The sequence below is a fragment of the Tachyglossus aculeatus genome, chromosome 1 (genome assembly GCF_015852505.1).
Source record: "Tachyglossus aculeatus isolate mTacAcu1 chromosome 1, mTacAcu1.pri, whole genome shotgun sequence".
NCBI lineage: Eukaryota > Metazoa > Chordata > Mammalia > Monotremata > Tachyglossidae > Tachyglossus > Tachyglossus aculeatus.
This window is the reverse complement of record NC_052066.1, coordinates 22,453,886-22,474,801: the sequence shown is the minus strand read 5'-3', so window position 1 is coordinate 22,474,801 and position 20,916 is coordinate 22,453,886. Positions and strand designations below refer to the sequence as shown.

The window sequence follows — 20,916 nt, the reverse complement described above, 5'->3', positions numbered from 1 at the left end:
CGTGGTGCATGCATGCTTCCTTGGCGGAGTTTAATGACTTGAAAACCCTGATGGAGCCTAAGAGAGATCGCCCGGTCCGCTGACGTCGTTTCTGCTCACAGGGTACGTTCTTTGGGCTACAGCTGGATGTTGGTTTGATTGACTGATTGATCGATCGATTGACTTCTCAAACAGGCAGCGTTCCTAACCCTCTCCCGAACAGGCACCCACGATTTCCTTTGCTTTGCCTCTTTCAGAAAGCCCTGTTTTCTGAAACTCCCAGAACAGAACAATGGATATGATGTCACCTAATCTACCTGAAAGGTTATTTTCTGTTTCAGGGGGTAATAATATCTCTTTTGGGATCATGCCCTTCTCCCTCAGCCACATCAGTTCCTTCGGCTGGGTTCGGGAATGTGAGCGGATGGCGTGCCACAGAGGGGGGGAAGGGAGGAGCCGTCCATGAGGAAAAGAACGAGGAATGTGGAATGCTGTCGAAAGCACCCGTCTTCCCGCATCCTATAGCAGAAAAATCCAAAGCAGCAGGCCTTAAATAGCCGCTTACCCTCAAGCAAGCACGTGAGGCGGGGGGCCGGGGGAAGGGGAAGCAAGGGCAAATACAGGTGATATAAACAGCCAGCTCTACCCATTTTCTCTTCAGTCTCCTTTGCCACTTCTTCCTGGCAGCCGAAGTCTCTTTCCCAGTCTTCAACTAACAGTTTCTCCCTCTGTGCTTTCGAGTTCCTAATCGGAAGGAAATTGCACCAGAAAAACAGGAAGCAACAAAATGGAAATGGGAAGAAGTGACCCCGTTGGGAGCCCTTGTCCATGGCCACTTATTCGTTCTTGAAAATACCGGCTGCTAGTTGCCCAGGAGATAATGGCTTGTCCCTCATCCGCGGCTCTTTGCCGCCGTGGCCATCCCTCTCATTCCCTCGCAGTCGGAACCCTGACCAGGTGGTTTCTTTGGAGGGGATGAGAGAATCTCACCCATAGTCAAATTGGAAACCTCAATTTTTTCAATCCATCTTCCCCCATCTTACTTGCTGAGATGTTCCCAAGTTTTTCTGGTTTTGTGGGGGGGTTTTCCCCCATAAACAAATGAATAATTTTGCACCTGGTATTTAACTGAGAGGGCTGGGGTAGAATTTTAATTTGTTAGTTGCATTTCATTTATTTATCAGAGAAGCGGCATGACCTAGTGGCAAGAGCCCAGGCTTTGGAGTTAGAGGTCACAGGTTCTAATTCCGGCTCCACTACTTGTCTGCTGTGTGATCATGGACAAGTCACTTAACTTCCCTGAGCCTGAGTTACCTCATTTGTATAATGGAGATTAAGACTGTGAGTCCCATGTGGGACAGGGATGTATCCAACCTGATTGCCGTATATTTACCCCAGCACTTAGAACAGTGCTTGGCAAATAGTAAGTACTTAACAAATACTGTTATCATCATTATTATTATAACATAATATCATACATTATCTCTCCCTCTCCCCCTTCTCCTCCTTCTCCCCCTCCTCCCCCTCTCCATCCCCCCGCCTTACCTCCTTCCCCTCCCCCCAGCACCTGTATATATGTATATATGTTTGTACATATTTATTACTCTATTTATTTATTTAATTTGTGCATGTTTATTCTAATTATTTTATTTTGTTAATATGTTTTGTTTTGTTCTCTGTCTCCCCCTTCTAGACTGTGAGCCCACTGTTGGGAAGGGACCGTCTCTAGATGTTGCCAACTTGTACTTCCCAAGTGCTTAGTACAGTGTTGTGCACACAGTAAGCGCTCAATAAATATGATTAAATGAATGAATGACCTTGGGCAAGTCACTTAACTTCTCTGAGCCTGAGTTACCTCATTTGTATAATGGAGATTAAGACTGTGAGTCCCAGTGCTTAACAAATACTGTTATCATTATTATTATGATAACATAATATCATACGTTATCTCCCCTCTCCCTCTCCCCCTTCTCCTCCTTCTCCCCCTCCTCCCCTTCCCCATCCCCCCGCCTTACCTCCTTTCCTTCCCCACAGCACCTGTATATATGTATATATGTTTGTACGTATTTATTACTCTATTTATTTATTTTATTTGTGCATGTTTATTCTAATTATTTTATTTTGTTAATATGTTTTGTTTTGTTCTCTGTCTCCCCCTTCTAGACTGTGAGCCTGTTGTTGGGTAGGGACCGTCTCCATATGTTGCCAACTTGTACTTCCCAAGCGCTTAGTACAGTGCTCTGCACACAGTAAGCGCTCAATAAATACGATTAAATGAATGAATGACCTTGGGCAAGTCACTTAACTTCTGTGAGCCTGAGTACCTCATTTGTGTAATGGAGATTAAGACTGTGAGTCCCATGTAGGACAGGGATGTGTCCAACCTGATTGCCTTATATTTACCCCAGCACTTAGAACAGTGCTTGGCAAATAGTAAGTGCTTAACAAATACTGTTATCATTATTATTATGATAACATAATCAATCAATCAATCAATCAATCGTATTTATTGAGCGCTTACTATGTGCAGAGCACTGTACTAAGCGCTTGGGAAGTACAAATTGGCATCACATAGAGACAGTCCCTACCCAACAGTGGGCTCACAGTCTAAAAGGGGGAGACAGAGAACAGAACCAAACATACCAACAAAATAAAATAAGTAGGATAGAAATGTACAAGTAAAATAAATAAATAAATAAATAAATAAATAGAGTAATAAATATGTACAACCATATATACATATATACAGGTGCTGTGGGGAAGGGAAGGAGGTAAGACGGGGGGATGGAGAGGGGGACGAGGGGGAGAGGAAAGAAGGGGCTCAGTCTGGGAAGGCCTCCTGGAGGAGGTGAGCTCTCAGCAGGGCCTTGAAGGGAGGAAGAGAGCTAATAATATCATACGTTATCTCCCCCTCTCCCCCTTCTCCCCCTTCACACCCTCCTCCCCTTCCCCATCCCCCCACCTTACCTCCTTCCCTTCCCCACAGCACCTGTGTATATGTATATATGTTTGTACGTATTTATTACTCTATTTAATTTACTTGTACATATTTATTCTATTTATTTTATTCTGTTAATATGTTTTGTTTTGTTCTCCGTCTCCCCCTTCTAGACTGTGAGCCCACTGTTGTGTAGGGACCATCTTTATATGTTGCCAACTTGTACTTCCCAAGCGCTTAGTACAGTGCTCTGCACACAGTAAGCGCTCAATAAATACGATTGAATGAATAAATAAATATTATTATCTAGAGCCCCGTCATGTCTTTGGTCCAAAAGGCAGTCAGAGTGCTTTATAGGAAGAATCTCCTTTGGAACAGGGAAGAAGAGGGAGGGAAGCAGTGTGTCCTAATGGAAAGTGCCCACACCTGGGAGCCAGATGACCTGGGTTCTAATCCTGGCTCTACCAGTTGCTTGCCTTCTGACCTTGGGCAAGTCACTGAACTTCTCCGTGCCTCAGGATCTTCAACCGCAAAATGGGGATTCAGGATCTGTTCCCCTCCCTCCTTAGACTTTGAGCCCCACGTGGAACACGGATTGCATCCGACCTGATTACCTTGCATCTACCTCCGTACTCCGTACAGTGCTTTTCACGTTGTAAGTGCTTAAAAAAAATACCACGGAGAAAACCAAGTAAATCAATCAATCAATCATATTTATTGAGCGCTTACTATGTGCAGAGCACTGTACTAAGAGCTTGGGAAGTACAAATTGGCAACAAATAGAGACAGTCCCTACCCAACATTGGGCTCACAGTCTAAAAGGGGGAGACAGAGAAAAAAAAAAAAAAACCAAACATACTAACAAAATAAAATAAATAGAATAGATATGTACAAAGTAAAGAACGGGGTAGAGCAGGATAAAATGATGTGCTACCCAACTATGGCCTGTGGTCTCTGGTCTGCTCTATTCCTGCTTTGGTATGTGGGCCTGCCTTATTTCTAAGTGATGGCTCTCCGCAAGGGAAGCAGCGTGGCTCCGTGGAAAGAACATGGGCTTTGGAGTCCGAGGTCACAGGTTCAAATCCCGGCTCTGCCAATAGTCCGCTGTGTGACTTTGGGCAAGTCGCTTCACTTCTCTGGGCCTCAGTTCCCTCATCTGGAAAATGGAGATTAAGACTTTGAGCCCCCCTGTGGGACAACCTGATTACCTTGTACCCTCCCCAACACTTAGAACAGTGCTTTGCACATAGTAAGTGCTTAATAAATGCCATCATTATTATTATTATTAAGTATTTAGACCCTGAGCACTGTCAGATACAGATGGTGTTAAACAGGGAGAGTCTGGTGCGTGGCTCAGTGGAAAGAGCCCGGGCTTTGGAGTCAGAGGTCATGGGTTCAAATCCCAGCTCCACCAATTGCCAGCTGTGTGACTCTCGGAAAGTCACTTCACTTCTCTGTGCCTCAGTGACCTCATCTGTAAAATGGGGATTAAGACTGTGAGTCCCCTGTGGGACAACTTGATCACCTTGCAACCTCCCCAATGCTTAGAACAGTGCTTTGCACATAGTAAGTGCTTAATAAATGCTATCATCATCATTATTATTATTATGAGAAGCAGCGTGGCTCAGTGGAAAGAGCCCGGGCTTTGGAGTCAGAGGTCATGGGTTCGAATCCCAGCTCCACCAATTGTCAGCTATGTGACTTTGGGCAAGTCACTTCACTTCTCTGGGCCTCAGTTACCTCATCTGTAAAATGGGGATGAAGACTCTGAGCTCCCTGTGGGACAACCTGATCACCTTGTAACCTCCCCAGCGCTTAGAACAGTGCTTTGCACATAGTAAGCGCTTAACAAATACCATTATTATTATTATTATTGTACCTATAGCAGTGCTTAAAGCAGTGTTTGACCCACAGTAAGCGCTGAACAGAAACCATAGAAACTGTCAAAATGCCTGACAGAGAAGCAGCCTGACCTAATGAATAGAACACAGGCCTGGGTGTCAGAAGGTCCTGGGTTCTAATCCCATCATCATAAATCGTATTTATTGAGTGCTAACTATGTGCAGAGCACTGTACTAAGCGCTTGGGAAGTACAAACTTCCCACTCCGTCACCCGTCTGCCCCGTGACTTTGGGCAACTTGCTTCACTTCTCTGTGCCTCTATTCCCTCATCTGCAAAGTGGGGGTTAAGACTGTGAGCCCCATGTGGGACATAGACCGTGTCCAATCGGATTTGTTTGTAACTACGCTCAGTACAGTGCCTGGCAGAGAGTAAGCGCTTAACAAATACCATGGGGAAAAATATATATATAAAAAAAACCTCGCGGGGCAGGCTGACTCTCCTCCCATTACGGGAGCTGTCTGGTTTCTCTTGGTTTTGTTCTCCGTCTCCCCCTTTTAGACTGTGAGCCCACTGTTGGGTAGGGACTGTCTCTAGATGTTGCCAACTTGGACTTCCCAAGCGCTTAGTCCAGTGCTCTGCACGCAGTAAGCGCTCAATAAATACGATTGATCGATTGATTGATTCCCAGCGTGGGAGAAGAAGCTTTCTTAGCCCAAGCAGGCTCGGCCTAAAGACGTAGCCCGGTGGACCCTTTGGCCAGCGGAGGATTTGCCTTGACGGGAGGTATCTTTGTCCGCGGAAGGCTCCACTTTCATCGCTGCTGTTGGTCCAGTGGAAAGTCAGTCAGTCAATTGTATTTCTTGAGTATTTACTGTGTGCAGAGCTTTGTACTAAGCATTTGGGAGAGTGCAAGAAAACAATAAACAGACATTCCCCGCCCACAAAGAGCTTACAGTCTAGAGAACGAGCATTGCCCTGGGAATCAATCAATCATATTGATTGAGCGCTTACTATGTGCAGAGCACTGTATTAAGCGCTTGGGAAGTACAAGTTGGCAACATATAGAGACGGTCCCTACCCAACAGTGGGCTCACAGTTTAGAGACCAGTTCTGCCTGAAGCCATGAGTGAAGACCACATCGGCGCTTGGCAGTCTACTGTACCCTATCCCCTAGGAGCAAAGTTAACTGGCAAAAATGAGGATATTTGAGCGGCCCTGCACAAATCATTAGCATTTTAATCAATTTCTCCATGCCGGTTTTTAGTCCTGAAACCTCAGTACCTAGACTCATCAATCAGTGGCATTTACTGAGCGTTTACCGTGTGCCGAGCACTGTACTAAGCTCTTGGTGAGAAGCAGCATGGCGTAGTGGATAGAGCACGGGCCTGGGACTCAGAAGGTCATGGTCATGGGTTCTAATCCTGGCCCTGCCACTTTTCAGCTGTGTGACTTTGGGCAAGTCACTTAACGTCTCTTTGCCTCAGTTCCCTCATCTGTAAAATGGGGAAGATTGTGAGCCCTATGTGGGACACCCTAATTACCTTGTATCTACCTCAGCGCTTAGAACAGTGCTTGGCACATAGTAAGCATTTAACAAATGCCATTATTATTATTATTATTATTATTATTATTATTATCCTGGCTCTGCCACCTGTCTGCTGTGTAACCTTGGGCAAGTAGCTTCACTTCTCTGTGCCTTGGTTCCTTCATCTTTAAAATGGGGATTGAGACTGTGAGCCTCATGTGGGACAAGGGCAACATATAGAGATGGTCCCTACCCAACAGCGGGCTCGCAGCCTAGACTTTGGGCAAGTCACTTCACTTCTCTGTGGCTCAGTTCCCTCATCTGGAAAATGGGGATGAAGAATGTGAGCCCCACATGGGACAACCTGATCATCTTGTATCAACCCCAGCGCTTGGAACAGTGCTTGGCACATAGTAAGCGCTTAACAAATGCCATCATTATTATTATTACCCCCATCATCACTCTTATGAGTAGCAATGATCATTCATTCATTCAATTGTATTTATTGAGCACTTAGTGTGTGCAGAGCACTGTACTAAGCGCTTGGGAAGTACAAGTTGGTGATAAGTAGTAATAATAATAATAATCTGCCACTTAGCTGTGGGACTTTGGGCAAGTCACTTCACTTCTCTGTGGCTCAGTTCCCTCATCTGTGTACTTCCCAAGCGCTTAGTACAGTGCTTTGCGCACAGTAAGCGCTCAATAAATATGATTGAATGAGTGAATGAATAAAATGGGGGTGAAGACTGGAAGCCCCATGTGGGGCTTGGCACATAGTAAGCGTTTAATAAAAGCCATAAAAATTATTATTATTATTATTAAAATGGGGATTAAGACTGTGGGCCCTCGTGGGACAACCTGATGACCTTGTATCCCCCCCAGCGCTTAGGACAGTGCTTGGCACACAGTAAGCGCTTAACAAATGCCATAAAAATTATAATTATTGTTATTAAAATAGGGATGACGATGGTGAGCCCCACGTGGGACAACCTGGTGGCCTTGTATCCCCCCAATTAAAGGGTAAAGATTGGATCCCTTCCGTAGGGACCCTAAGGAAATCACTGCAGCCACGATCCCTTTAAGGGTCGATTCGAGGTCATTCAAACACCCTAAAACCCTAGAGAAGCAGCGTGGCTCTGTGGAAAGAGGCCGGGCTTTGGAGTCAGAGGTCATGGGTTCAAATCCCAGCTCTGCCAGTTGTCAGCTGTGTGAGTTTGGGCAAGTCACTTAACTTCTCTGTGCCTCAGTTACCTCATCTGTAAAATGGGGATGAAGACTGTGAGCCCCCCGTGGGACAACCTGATCACCTTGTAACCTCCCAGTGCTTAGAACAGTGCTTTGCATATAGTAAGCACTTAATAAATGCCATTATTATTAAACCCGTGACCGAATCTCACTCGTATACCGTATTCTAGGTAAGGGAATTGTAGTCTATCCCCAGGAATTATATGTCTGTGGTCTCATCTTAGGAGGATCCCCGTCCTTCATCATTTCCATTTTCCTTGGCCAATTCTGCTTGCTGTTCTGGTTGTATCCTATTGTAGGCTGGGAGAAGAGAGCATATTCAGCAAGAAAAAATTACTCATTGGTAATTGCTTGTTGTAGCCTCTTTTTTTCTTTTTTAGACCCCCCCTCCCACCTCTCCCCACCAGTATACGCTACTTCACCTCCTTTCCTGTCACTGTATCTCAGTCTCTCTCCTCCTTTCTTGATTTATCTACATTTGTAACCTGATGGAAATTGGTTGGAGCTGGATGAGATTACCACCTGTGGTTGTCTTTTTTGCCTCTCCTTTCCTGTCGCTGTATCTCAGTCTCTCTCCTCCTTTCTTGATTTGTCTGCATTTGTAACCTGATGGAAATTGGTTGGAGCTGGATGAGATTACCACCTGTGGTTGTCTTTTTTTGCCTCCTAGCTTCCTGGTAGGTGGAGTTGTTGTATATCTTGCTGTTTTGAATCTTTCTATTGTAACATGAGGGAAGAACAGGACTGGGGGGGAAAAAAGCAATTTCAGCAAGCAATTCTTAATTCCCATTCTTTGCTTCTAGAGGTGTCTAAAGTAACGATGACCTCACAGAAGCACCCCACTCGGAAACCTTTTCAGATAAAAAAAGCCGGAGTTGTTGCCATTCTAATGAAATGACGCTTTTCTTTGGCTGGATGTCGGACACTCTGCCGACTCCTTCTTACTTCCAGCGTGGAAATGCCGGGAAGAGCTGCTTGGCTCTTGCGTCTGCCGTGGAACGAGCTTGGGCAGAGGAAGCTGATGGGAAGGAGGCAGAATCCTTAGCCGAGCTAAATACTTTCACTTTTCTAGCACACCTTCAACTGTCTCAGCACTTATTCATTCATTCAATTGTATTTATTGAGCGCTTACTGTGTGCAGAGCACTGGACTAAGCGCTTGGAAAGTACAATTTGGTCGTCTTCCCTTATTCGCCCCTTTCCCTGTTAATGGTAGGGTACCCCAAATTTAGACTTTAGTGGTGACGGGAAAAGCCCCCTCTCTCCTCTGTTATCATTTATTGGTACATGGCCCCAGTCCCCCTTGACAACTGAAAAGAGGCACCCGATATTTTCTTTCAGGGTAGGGAGGAGGAACATTAGGGAGCTGTGGTTTGCCTTGTGGGATCTGAAATTCTCCCTCAAGTTGGGGCTCCAGTTCCCAGTCGGTTGAGAGTAGTTCCGAAGCTCATGAAGTGCTATTCCCAGAGAAGAGTGGTAATACCTAGTCGTTTATCCCGCAGCCACAAACACCGACTTCTCATTTGGACTGTGGGGTGGGAAGGGGGCAGAATCCTTAGCCGAGCTAAATACTTTCACTTTTCTAGCACACCTTCAACTGTCTCAGCACTTATTCATTCATTCAATTGTATTTATTGAGCGCTTACTGTGTGCAGAGCACTGGACTAAGCGCTTGGAAAGTACAATTTGGTCGTCTTCCCTTAGTCACCCCTTTTCCTGTTAATGGTAGGGTACTCCAAATTTAGACTTTAGTGGTGACGGGAAAAGCCCCCTCTCTCCTCCATTATCATTTATTGGTACACGGCCCCAGTCCCCCTTGACAACTGAAAAGAGGCACCCGATATTTTCTTTTAGGGTAGGGAGGAGGAACATTAGGGAGCTGTGGTTTGCCTTATGGGATCTGAAATTCTCCCTCAAGTTGGGGCTCCAGTTCCCAGTCGGTTGAGAGTAGTTCCGAAGCTCATAAAGTGCTATTCCCAGAGAAGAGTGGTAATACCTAGTCGTTTATCCCGCAGCCAGAGACACCGACTTCTCATTTGGACTGTGGGGAGCAACTGGGACAGGGCTTATGGAGTGGTAGAAAGGCCTCGGTGAGGAGCAGGTTAGATTCAGGGTCTTCGCGGCCTCCCGCCGCTGTGGGAAGTGGAGTTCGTCTGGGGCCGAGGCGAAGACTGTGGCCTCACCTCCCAGCCAGAGATCCCCTCGTCCCGTGGAGTTGGCACTTAGGACCGCCTCCGTTTCACTCGTCTCGAAGGGAATCCCGAGTCTTAGAAGTTGAGCGAGTGAGTCTGTGTCACACTACAAGCAAGGCCGGCGGCCGAGGAGTGGCAGGGGAAGGGGAGACCGAGAACGACCCCATCTTCAAGCGAAGGAGCTGGACTTAGCACGGTCTCCGCACCGCCGCCTCTTGGGTGGTAGGATCGGGTGCCCGGGGGAATCCCGCGGCCTTGATGGATCTGGCACGGGGAGCAGGAGCGCTGGACTGGGGGAGGCCCGGAGCTTGCAGGCGGACAAGCGGGCAAAAGGAAAGCTGGAATTCCAACAAGGGCAGACGGGCAAGGGAGAAGTGTGTCGTAGCAGAGGGTGGAAGATGTGGGCCCTGGCAACTCTGGACCGGGAGCTCCTTGGGGGCGGGGATCGTGTCTTATCAACTCCGCGGTCCCAAGCGCTTAGTCCAGTGCCATGCACACAATAAACGCTCAGCGAATACCACCGATTGCCTCATTATGGGGTAATCCATGGTGCCAGGGGGATTGGCGGGAACGGAGGATCAGCGGCATGGCTCTGCCACGTGCTTTCTGCGTGACCTTGGGCAAGTCGCTTCATGTCTCCGGACCTCAGTTCTCCTGTTCTCCCTCCTCCTTAGACCGGGAGCCCCGTGCAGGACGAGGACCGTGTCCAACCTAGTTAACCTGTACCTACCCCAGCGCTTAGAACGGCGTTTGACACATTGGAAGCGCGGAATAAATAGCATTTATTTAAAAAAGGGAGGCGAACACAAAAGTTGCAAATGCGTCAGCCCGTCAGCTACCAACAACCTGAAAGAATCACTCACCTAGGATAGCACTTAAGAGACTCAGATGATACTAGGGAAATTGATTTTAGCAGTCGACCGATTTCTTTCCCGCAATAGCATACAAGGCTGAGAGACGGCAATTTTAGAAGAGAAATTTAAGTGCGCATCACAACTTTTACGGGTGATTTTTGCCACGGAAATTTTTAGGTTTCCTGCGGTATGAAGCTGCGTTGCCTGTCTCGATTTTCGCATAAAACGTTCAGCAGGGCCTTAGCCACGGCGGATGACAGGCTCCATGCATAGTGAATTATTCAGAGGTTCAAGAAAAGTGGTTCTTGAAAAATAGCCCAAACCTATCTGTTCTTTCTCTTTCAGACATTATGTATACTAACCAACATAGCGGATGGAACGACAGCAAAAGAACTCATTATGACCAATGATGACATTTTGCAGAAGATTAAGTATTACATGGTATGGACATTTTAGTCATAATAATAATAATAATAATGGCATTTATCATTACTATGTGCAAAGCACTGTTCTAAGCGCTGGGGAGGGCACAAGGTGATCAAGTTGTCCCACGGGGGGCTCACAGCCTTAATCCCCATTTTCCAGATGAGGTCACTGAGGCACAGAGAAGTGAAGTGACTTGCCCAAAGTCACACAACTGACAAGTGGTGGAGCCGGGATTTGAACCTCTGACCTCGGACTCCAAAGCCCGTGGTCTTTTCCACCGCGCCACGCTCCTTCTCTTCAGTGAAAGCGTTTGCCAGTGTTTGCGGCATTGGAAGGAAAGTTGCCCCCACCATCCATTTTCCAAACACGAGTCTTCCAAAGTCAGGATAAAATAAATTCAGAGCTACCCATTTGCTTAAAAACCAAAATATACAAAAAGAAAATCGCTAGATAATCCGAGAGTCCTAGGATGGGCAGTCCTCTAGGCCAGAGGTTTTCTAAAACCTCTTTAAAAACGACTCCCTTCCCATCTAAGGTTTCGCCGTGCCGCCGTCTCCAACTGCTCTTCTAGACTGTGAGCTCACTGTTAGGTAGGGACCGTCTCTATCTGTTGCAAACTTGTACTTCCCAAGCGCTTAGTACAGTGCTCTGCACACAGTAAGCGCTCAATAAATACGATTGAATGAATAAGTGAAGTCAGAAACGGGTCCTGGGTGTCCCGGAGCCGAGGGCCCCGCTGTACCTTCTTCCGAGACCGCTTCTGGGCTTCCCGTTATCTGTCCCGTCACCTGCCGTAAATAATAATACTGTTGGTATTTGTTAAGCGCTTACTATGTGCCAAGCACTGTTCTAAGCACTGGAGGGGATACAAGGTGATCAGGTTGCCCCACAGGGGGGCTCTCCGTCTTAGCCCCCATTTTACAGATGAGGGAACTGAGGCCCAGAGAAGTTAAGTGACTTGCCCAAGGTCACACAGCTGACAAGTGGTGGAGCCGGGATTTGAACCCATGACCTCAGACTCCCAAGCCCGTGCTCTTTCCACTGAGCCACACTGCTTCTCTAGAGGCTTGCCGGGACCTGAGTTTCCAGTTCCCCTGGAAGGACGGGCTCTTAAGGAAAACTCCAGGTGCACTGCTTCCCCCGTGGCTTAGTCCAGGAGCACCACCATTTCATTCGGTCGTATTTATTTAATAATAATAATAATAATCATAATGGCATTTATTAATAATAATAATAATAATAATAATGGCATTTATTAAGCGCTTACTATGTGCAGAGCGCCGTTCTAAGTGCTGGGGAGGTAACAAGTTAATCATGTTGTCCCATGGGGGGCTCACAGTCTTAACCCCCATTTTACAGATGAATGAACTGGGGCACAGAGAAGTGAAGTGACTTGCCCAAAGTCACCCAGCTGACAATTGGTGGAGCTGGGATGTGAACCCATGACCTCTGACTCCAAAGCCCGGGCTCTTTCCACTGAGCCACGCTGCTTCTGTCATTCATTCATTCAGTCATATTTATTGAGCGCTTACTGTGTGCAGAGCACTGTACTGAACACTTGGAAAGTACAGCTCAGCAACAAATAGAAACAATCCCTACCCAGCAATGGGCTCACAGTCCGAGAAGCAGCGTGGCTCATTGGAAAGAGCCCGGGCTTTGGAGTCAGAGGTCATGGGTTCAAATCCCGGCTCCGCCAATTGTCAGCTGTGTGACTTTGGGCAAGTCACTTCACTTCTCTGGGCCTCAGTTCCCTCATCTGTTAAATGGGGATGAAGACTGTGAGCCCCCCGTGGGAAAACCTGATCACCTTGTAAGCTCCCCAGCGCTTAGAACAGTGCTTTGCACATAGTAAGCGCTTAATAAACGCTATCGTTAATAAATGCTGTCATTAGAAGACAAGTTTCCTCCCTCAACACAGCACGCCGTATTGGGACCGGCTCATGCTGTGGGAAGAATCCTGGCTAGTTCTAGTCCTGGCAGAACAGGGTGTGTTCAGGAGGTCCCCCGTTGGTCCCTCCTCCCCACCACCCTCAGCTCCCAAGTCAATCAGTCAATCAATCAATCAATCAATCGTATTTATTGAGCGCTTACTGTGTGCAGAGCACTGGACTAAGCGCTTGGGAAGTACAAGTTGGCAACATCTAGAGACGGTCCCTACCCAAACAGTGGGCTCAGTCCCCCCCCAGCCACGCACTGGGGAGAATAGACACAGGCCCCGGCCCCACAGGAGCTCACTCCTTGCCTAAAGGGAAGAGGACAGACACTTAGAAAGAAATGGACAAGGCAAATGCTGTAAAAACTCATCAGGCAGAAACTCCTCCCCCTGGGCTTCCAGGCTGTCCATCCCCTGGCCCCCTCCTACCTCCCCTCCCTTCTGTCCTTCTCCAGCCCAGCCCGCACCCTCCGCTCCTCCGCCACCGCTAATCTCCTCACTGTGCCTCGTTCTCGCCTGTCCCGCCATCGACCCCCGGCCCACGTCCTCCCCCGGGCCTGGAATGCCCTCCCTCCACACATCTTCATCCCCACATCTTCCTCCCTTCAAGGCCCTGCTGAGAGCTCACCTCCTCCAGGAGGCCTTCCCACACTCAGCCCCCTCCTTCCTCTCCCCCGCCTTACCTCCTTCCCCTCCCCACAGCACCTGTACATATGTATATATGTTTGTACCTATTTATTACTCTATTAATTTTATTTGTACGTATTTATTCTATCCATTTTCTTTTGTTAATATGTTTTGTTTTATTCCTTGCCGCCCCCTTCTAGACTGTGAGCCCGCTGTTGGGTAGGGACCGTCTCTCTATGTTGCCAACTGGTACTTCCCAAGTGCTTAGTCCAGTGCTCTGCACACAGTAAGCGCTCAATAAATACGATTGAGTGAATGAATGAAGTGTAAATAATAATAATAATAATAATGGTATTTATTAAGCGCTTACTATGTGCAAAGCACTGTTCTAAGCGCTGGGGGGATGCAAGGTAATCAGGTTGTCCCACAGGAGGCTCACAGTCTTAGACCTCCAGCTTCGTCCCCTCGGCCTCCCCTTGCCCCTTCTCCAACCTTGTACAGTTCCTGGCACCTAATAAGCGCCAGTTGCCAGCTGTGTGACTTTGGGCAAGGCACTTGACTTCTCTGTGCCGCAGTTACCTCATCTGTAAAATGGGGATTAAGACTGTGAGCCCCCGTGGGACAACCTGATCACCTTGTATCCTTCCCGGTGCTTAGAACAGTGCTTGGCACATAGTAAGCGCTTAACAAATGCCATCATCATCATTATTATTATTATTATTATTAATCCCCATTTTACAGATGAGGTAACTGAGGCCCAGAGAAGTGAAGTGACTTGCCCGAAATCACACAGCTGACAATTGGCAGAGCCGGAATTTGAACCCCTGACCTCTGACTCCAAAGCCCGGGCTCTTTCCACTGAGCCACGCTGCTTCCCAAGTGTAAAAGTAAATTACTCACGGAGGAGGGATCCTCCGGCTCTCCACAGCCCCTTGTTCCAGCCAGAGTGGGAAGGACGACCTTTTCCAGACCCTCCCGCTTTGCAGAATCCACCTCCCCTTCGAGAAGATGCCTAAAAAGCTAACGTCCTGCGGGGGTTGATAGATTAAAGACATTTACCATATTAACCCTCTAGACTGTAAGCTCCTGGTGGGCAGGAAAGATGTCTACCAACTCCATTCATTCATTCAGTCGTATTTATTGAGCGCTTACTGTGTGCAGAGCACTGGACTAAGCGCTTGGGAAATACAAGTCGGCAACATCTAGAGACGGTCCCTACCCAACAGCGGGCTCACGGTCTAGAAGGGGGAGACAGACAACAAAACAAAGCATATGAACAAAATAAAATAAATAGAATAAATATGTAGAGGCTGCCTCTATATGTTGCCAACTTGTATGAATTTATTACTCTTTATTTTATTTGTGCATATTCTATTTATTTTATTTTGTCATTCATTCAATTGTATTTATTGAGCACTTACTGTGTACAGAGCACTGTACTAAGCACTTGGAAAGTACTAAGACTGTGAGCTCCCTGTGGGACAGCCTGATCATCTTGTAACCTCCCCAGCGCTTAGAACAGTGCTTTGCACATAGTAAGCGCTTAACAAATACCATCATTATTATTAATATGATTACTCTCACTAGCGCTGAGTGCAGTGCTCTGCACACTGTGAGCAAACAATAACTACCGTCGATTGAAGGTTTAACCCAGGCCTCAGGAAATATTCTGTTGATAGGGAAGCAGCGTGGCTCAGTGGACAGAGCCCGGGCTTTGGAGTCAGAGGTCATGGGTTCGAATCCCGGCTCCGCCGCTTGTCAGCTGTGTGACTTTGGGCAAGTCACTTCACTTCTCTGGGCCTCAGTTCCCTCATCTGTAAAATGGGGATTAAGACTGTGAGCCCCCCGTGGGACAACCTCATCACCTTGTAAGCTCCCCAGCGCTTAGAACAGTGCTTTGCACATAGTAAGCGCTTAATAAATGCCATCATTATTATTATTATTTGCAGACATCGTGCACCCCTCGCAGGAACACACACTGTGATCGTAAGGCATCCATGTCCCTCCCACAGAGCCATAATCTACTTCCAGGGAAGCGTGGCTCAGTGGAAAGAGCCCGGGCTTTGGGAGTCAGAGGTCATGGGTTCGAATCCCGGCTCCACCACAAGTCTGCTGGGTGACCTTGGGCAAGTCACTTCACTTCTCTGAGCCTCAGTTCCCTCATCTGTAAAAATGGGGATGAAGACTGTGAGCCCCACGTGGGACAACTTGATCACATTGTATCCCCCCAGCGCTTAGAACAGTGCTTTGCACATAGTAAGCGCTTAATAAATGCCATCATTATTATTATTATTATTATTATTAAAAAGGTCTGGGAGAACTGGGCTCCACCAATATAAATTTAAGTTGAACGAGTTGTCCGTCTGTCCGTTAGTTAAAACATTGAATAGAGTCGTAACTTGGACTCTGTTGTGGAAATAGATTCCCATGCACCCGATCAGGGAGAGAGAAGCAGTGTGGCCTAGTCGAAAAAGCACGAGTCTTGGAGTCCGAGGACTTGGGTTCTAATCCCAGCACTGCCACTTACCTGCCGAGTGGCCTTGGGCAAGTCACTCGCTGCACAAATCATTAGCATTTTAATCAGTTTCTCCGTGCCGGTTTTTATTCATTCATTCAATCGTATTTACTGAGCGCTTACGGTGTGCAGAGCACTGGACTAAGCGCTTGGGGAAGTACAAATGGGCAACATCTAGAGACGGTCCCTACCCGACAACAGGCTCACAGTCTAGAAGGGGGAGACGGACAAAAAAAAACAAAAACAAGTAGATAGGTGTCAAGACCATCAGAATAAATAGAATTATAGCTATATACACATCATTAATAAAATATAGTAAATATGTACAAATAAAATAGAGTAATAAATAGGTACAAATAGACACAGGTGCTGTTGAAACCTCAGGACCTAGGCTCATCAATCAGTGGTGTTTACTGAGCGTTTACCGTGTGCCGAGCCCTGTACTAAGCTCTTGGTGAGAAGCAGCGTGGCGTAGTGGATAGAGCACGGGCCTGGGACTCAGAAAGTCGTGGTCATGGGTTCTAATCCTGGCTCTGCCACTTTTCAGCTGGGTGACTTTGGGCAAGTCACTTAACGTCCCTTTGCCTCAGTTCCCTCATCTGTAAAATGGGGAAGACTGTGAGCCCTACGTGAGACACCCTGATTACCTAGTGTCTACCCCAGCGCTTAGAACAGTGCTTGGCACATGGTAAGCGCTTAGCAAATGCTATCATCATCATCATCATCCGCAGAATGGGGATTCGAAACCTGCTCTCCCTCCTATGTAGCGTGGGAGTCCCGTGTGGGACCTGATTATGGTGTAGCTACCTCAGCACTTAGTACAGTGCTTAGCACCAAGTAAGCAGTTAGTAAATACCACAACTTTTTCCTTCCCCACAGCACCTGTATATATGTTTGTACATATTTATTACTCTATTTATTACTCTATTTATTTATTTATCTTGTACATATCTATTCTGTTTTATTTTGTTAGTATTTTTGTTTTGTTCTCTGTCTCCCCCTTCTAGACTGTGAGCCCGCTGTTGGGTAGGGACTGTCTCTATGCGTTGCCGACTTGTACTTCCCAAGCGCTTAGTACAGTGCTCTGCACACAGTAAGCGCTCAATAAATACGATTGATTGATTTCATCATTATTAGTATTAGCTACATCTCCTGTGATGGGTAATTACCCCCAACATGCGTGTGACTTGCCTGTTCATTCCTTCGTTCATTCAGTCGTATTTAGTGAGCGCTTACTGTGTGGAGAGCACCGTACTAAGCGCTTGGGAAGAACAAATTGGCAACCTATAGAGACGGTCCCTACCCAACAACAGGCTCACAGTCTAGAAGCGCTTAGTACAGTGCTCTCCACACAGTAAGCGCTCAGTAAATACGATTGAATGAATAGAAGGGGGAGACAGACAACAAAACCAAACATATAACTTCTTAGATATTCTTCTAGACTGTGAGCCCACTGTTGGGTAGGGACTGTCTCTCTATGTTGCCAACTTGAACTTCCCAAGCGCTTAGTACAGTGCTCTGCACACAGTAAGCGCTCAGTAAATCCGATTGAATGAATAGAAGGGGGAGACAGACAACCAAACCAAACATATTAACTTCTTAGATATTCTTCTAGACTGCGAGCCCACTTTTTGGTAGGGACTGTCTCTCTATGTTGCCAACTTGTACTTCCCAAGCGCTTAGTCCAGTGCTCTGCACACAGTAAGCGCTCAGTAAATACGATTGATTGATTGATAGTAACCAAGTAAAACAAATAGAACAGTAAATATGTACAAGTTAACCCGAAGGTTGGCGTGGCAGCCACAAGTTAGAAGGTAGAATTCCCTAACTCTGTGCAGACCACTTGGAAAAGTCAGGTAATTTGATACTCACAAGCGGAAAATGGCCTAATTTGGGGATGTTTCCAATTTTTGTTTTTACACCTAGGGTCATTCAAACGTTAAGCTTCAACTGGCTGCCACGCTTTGTATATTAAACCTCGTACGGAACGAAGAAGAAGGTAAGAGAGAATTCCCAGGCTTTTCTTCCCAAAGACGACTCACAGCTGCGCGCTTGTCCCATCTGTCATTTATAGGGATAATATCTCTCCCAGAGCCGAACTCTTTTTCTGGCAGGGAAGACCCTGGCCCTAACGTTCGAGCCCAGTTAGTAATTTAAGTTTTTCCGTCTCGGTTTTTGTATTTTTTAAATCTGCATCAGCGGATCCACTGGGTCAGCTCGTTGTGGGCGGGGAGTGCGTCTACCAACTCGGTTACATCGTGGTAGTGTTCCCTCCGTAGCGTTGAGTACTCAGGCGCTCGATAAAACACGGCCGATCGATCGGTAGCGCTCGCAGTAATTTTTGAGATTTCACCTTCTAGGTTCGCAAGAACGTCAGGATAAACTACGAGATATCGGCATTGTGGAGATTCTACATAAGCTGAGTCAGTCGCCAGACTCCACCGTTTGTGATAAGTAAGTATAAAAATTGAAAAAAAAAATGTGTGGGAAAATTATTGTCTTTGGTTTGGATCTGCTTCCGATTGTACAGTACACCCTTAATGTGGGGGTCACGGTCTCCCCGAATAATAATAATAATGGCTTACTATGTGCGAAGCACTGTTGTAAGCGCTGGGGGATACAGAGTAATCAGGTTGTCCCACGTGGGGCTCACAGTCTTAATCCCCATTTTGCAGATGAGGTAACCGAGGCTCAGAGAAGTGAACTGACTTGCCCAAGGTCACACAGCTGACAAGCGGCGGAGTCGGGATTCGAACCCATGACCCCCGACTCCCAAACCCCGGGCTCTTTCCGCTGAGCCACACTGCTTCCCCGGGCAGGGCAGGGCCGAAATCATTGAGTAACTTGTGGAGCTGCTCACGCTGGCCCAACTAACTTTTTTCTGTTCATGTTGTTGGGGGTTTTTTTAATGGTATTTGTCAAGCATTTACAAATGTGTTAAGCGCTTACTATGTGCCAAGCACTGTTCTCAGCGCTGGAGTAGATGCAGGGTAGTGAGGCTGACCCACGTGGAGCTCACAGTCTTAATCCCCATATTATCCATCCCCCCTGCCTTACCTCCTTCCCCTCCCCACAGCACCTGTATATATATTTATATGTATTTATTACTCTATTTATTTTATTTGTACATATTTATTCTATTTATTTTATTTTGTTAATATGTCTTGTTTTGTCGTCTGTCTCCCCCTTCTAGACTGTGAGCCCGCTGTTGGGTAGGGACCGTCTCTAGATGTTGCCAACTTGTACTTCAATCAATCAATCAATCAATCGTATTTATTGAGCGCTTACTGTGTGCAGAGCACTGTACAAAGTGCTTGGGAAGTACAAGTTGGCAACATATAGAGACAGTCCCTACCCAACAGTGGGCTCACAGTCCCAAGCGCTTAGTACAGTGCTCTGCACACAGTAAGCGCTCAGTAAATACGACTGAATGAATGAATATTACAGATGGAGTAACAGGCCCAGAGAAGTTAAAAGTGACCTGCCCAAAGTCACACAGCTGGCAAGCGGCGGAGCCGGGATTAGACTGTGAGCCCGCTGTTGGGTAGGGACCGTCTCTAGATGTTGCCAACTTGGACTTCCCAAGCGCTTAGTCCAGTGCTCTGCACACCGTAAGCGCTCAATAAATGCGATTGAATGAATGAATATTACAGATTCATTCATTCATTCAATCGTATTTATTGAGCAGATGGAGTAACAGGCCCAGAAAAGTTAAGTGACCTGCCCAAAGTCACACAGCTGGCAAACGGCAGAGCCGGGATTAGACTGTGAGCCCGCTGTTGGGTAGGGACCGTCTCTATTTGTTGCCAACTTGTACTTCCCAAGCGCTTAGTACAGTGCTCTGCACACCGTAAGCGCTCAATAAATGCGATTGAATGAATGAATATTACTGATGGGGTTACAGGCCCAGAGAAGTTAAGTGACCTGCCCGAAGTCACACAGCTGGCAAGCGGCGGAGCCGGGATTAGACCGTGAGCCCACTGTTGGGTAGGGACTGTCTCTAGATGTTGCCAACTTGGACTTCCCAAGCGCTTAGTCCAGTGCTCTGCACACCGTAAGCGCTCAATAAATGCGATTGAATGAATGAATATTACAGATTCATTCATTCATTCAATCATATTTATTGAGCAGATGGAGTAACAGGCCCAGAAAAGTTAAGTGACCTGCCCAAAGTCACACAGCTGGCAAACGGCAGAGCCGGGATTAGACTGTGAGCCCACTGTTGGGTAGGGACCGTCTCTATATGTTGCCAACTTGTACTTCCCAAGCGCTTAGTACAGTGCTGTGCACACCGTAAGCGCTCAATAAATACGAATGAATGAATGAATGTTACAGATGGGGTAACAGGCCCAGAGAAGTTAAGTGACCTGCCCGAAGTCACACAGCTGGCAAGCGGCGGAGCCGGGATTAGACCGTGAGCCCACTGTTGGGTAGGGACTGTCTCTAGATGTTGCCAACTTGGACTTCCCAAGCGCTTAGTCCAGGGCTCTGCACACCGTAAGTGCTCAATAAATAAGATTGATGATGATGATGATGATGATGCTTGAATGAATGAATATTACAGATGGGATAACAGGCCCAGAGAAGTTAAGTAACCTGCCCAAAGACACACAGCTGGCAAGCGGCGGAGCCAGGATCAGATTGTGTGCCCACTGTTGGGTAGGGACCGTCTCTATTTGTTGCCAACTTGGACTTCCCAAGCGCTTAGTACAGTGCTCTACACACGGTAAGCGCTCAATAAATACGATTGATGATGATGATTGAATGAATGAATATTACAGATGGGGTAACAGGCCCAGAGAAGTTAAGTGATCTGCCCAAAGTCGCACAGCTGGCAAGC

General features: G+C 46.9%; 1 protein-coding gene across 7 annotated transcripts in view; it reads left to right on the top strand.

Annotated features, from left to right (window-relative positions):
* ARMC8 (armadillo repeat containing 8) overlaps window positions 1-20,916 on the top strand; it is a 159,125-nt gene that overhangs the window by 128,486 nt on the left and 9,723 nt on the right. For 4 of the 7 annotated variants that reach the window (XM_038765421.1, XM_038765417.1, XM_038765496.1 and 1 more), the window contains 3 exons: window positions 10,921-11,016; window positions 18,003-18,075; window positions 18,437-18,530. In XM_038765421.1, coding sequence (XP_038621349.1) covers window positions 10,921-11,016; window positions 18,003-18,075; window positions 18,437-18,530 — 263 coding nt within the window. Of the gene's footprint in view, window positions 1-10,920; window positions 11,017-18,002; window positions 18,076-18,436; window positions 18,535-20,916 lie in introns of those variants that run through there. The other 3 variants (XM_038765576.1, XM_038765419.1, XM_038765392.1) reach the window with 1 other exon arrangement.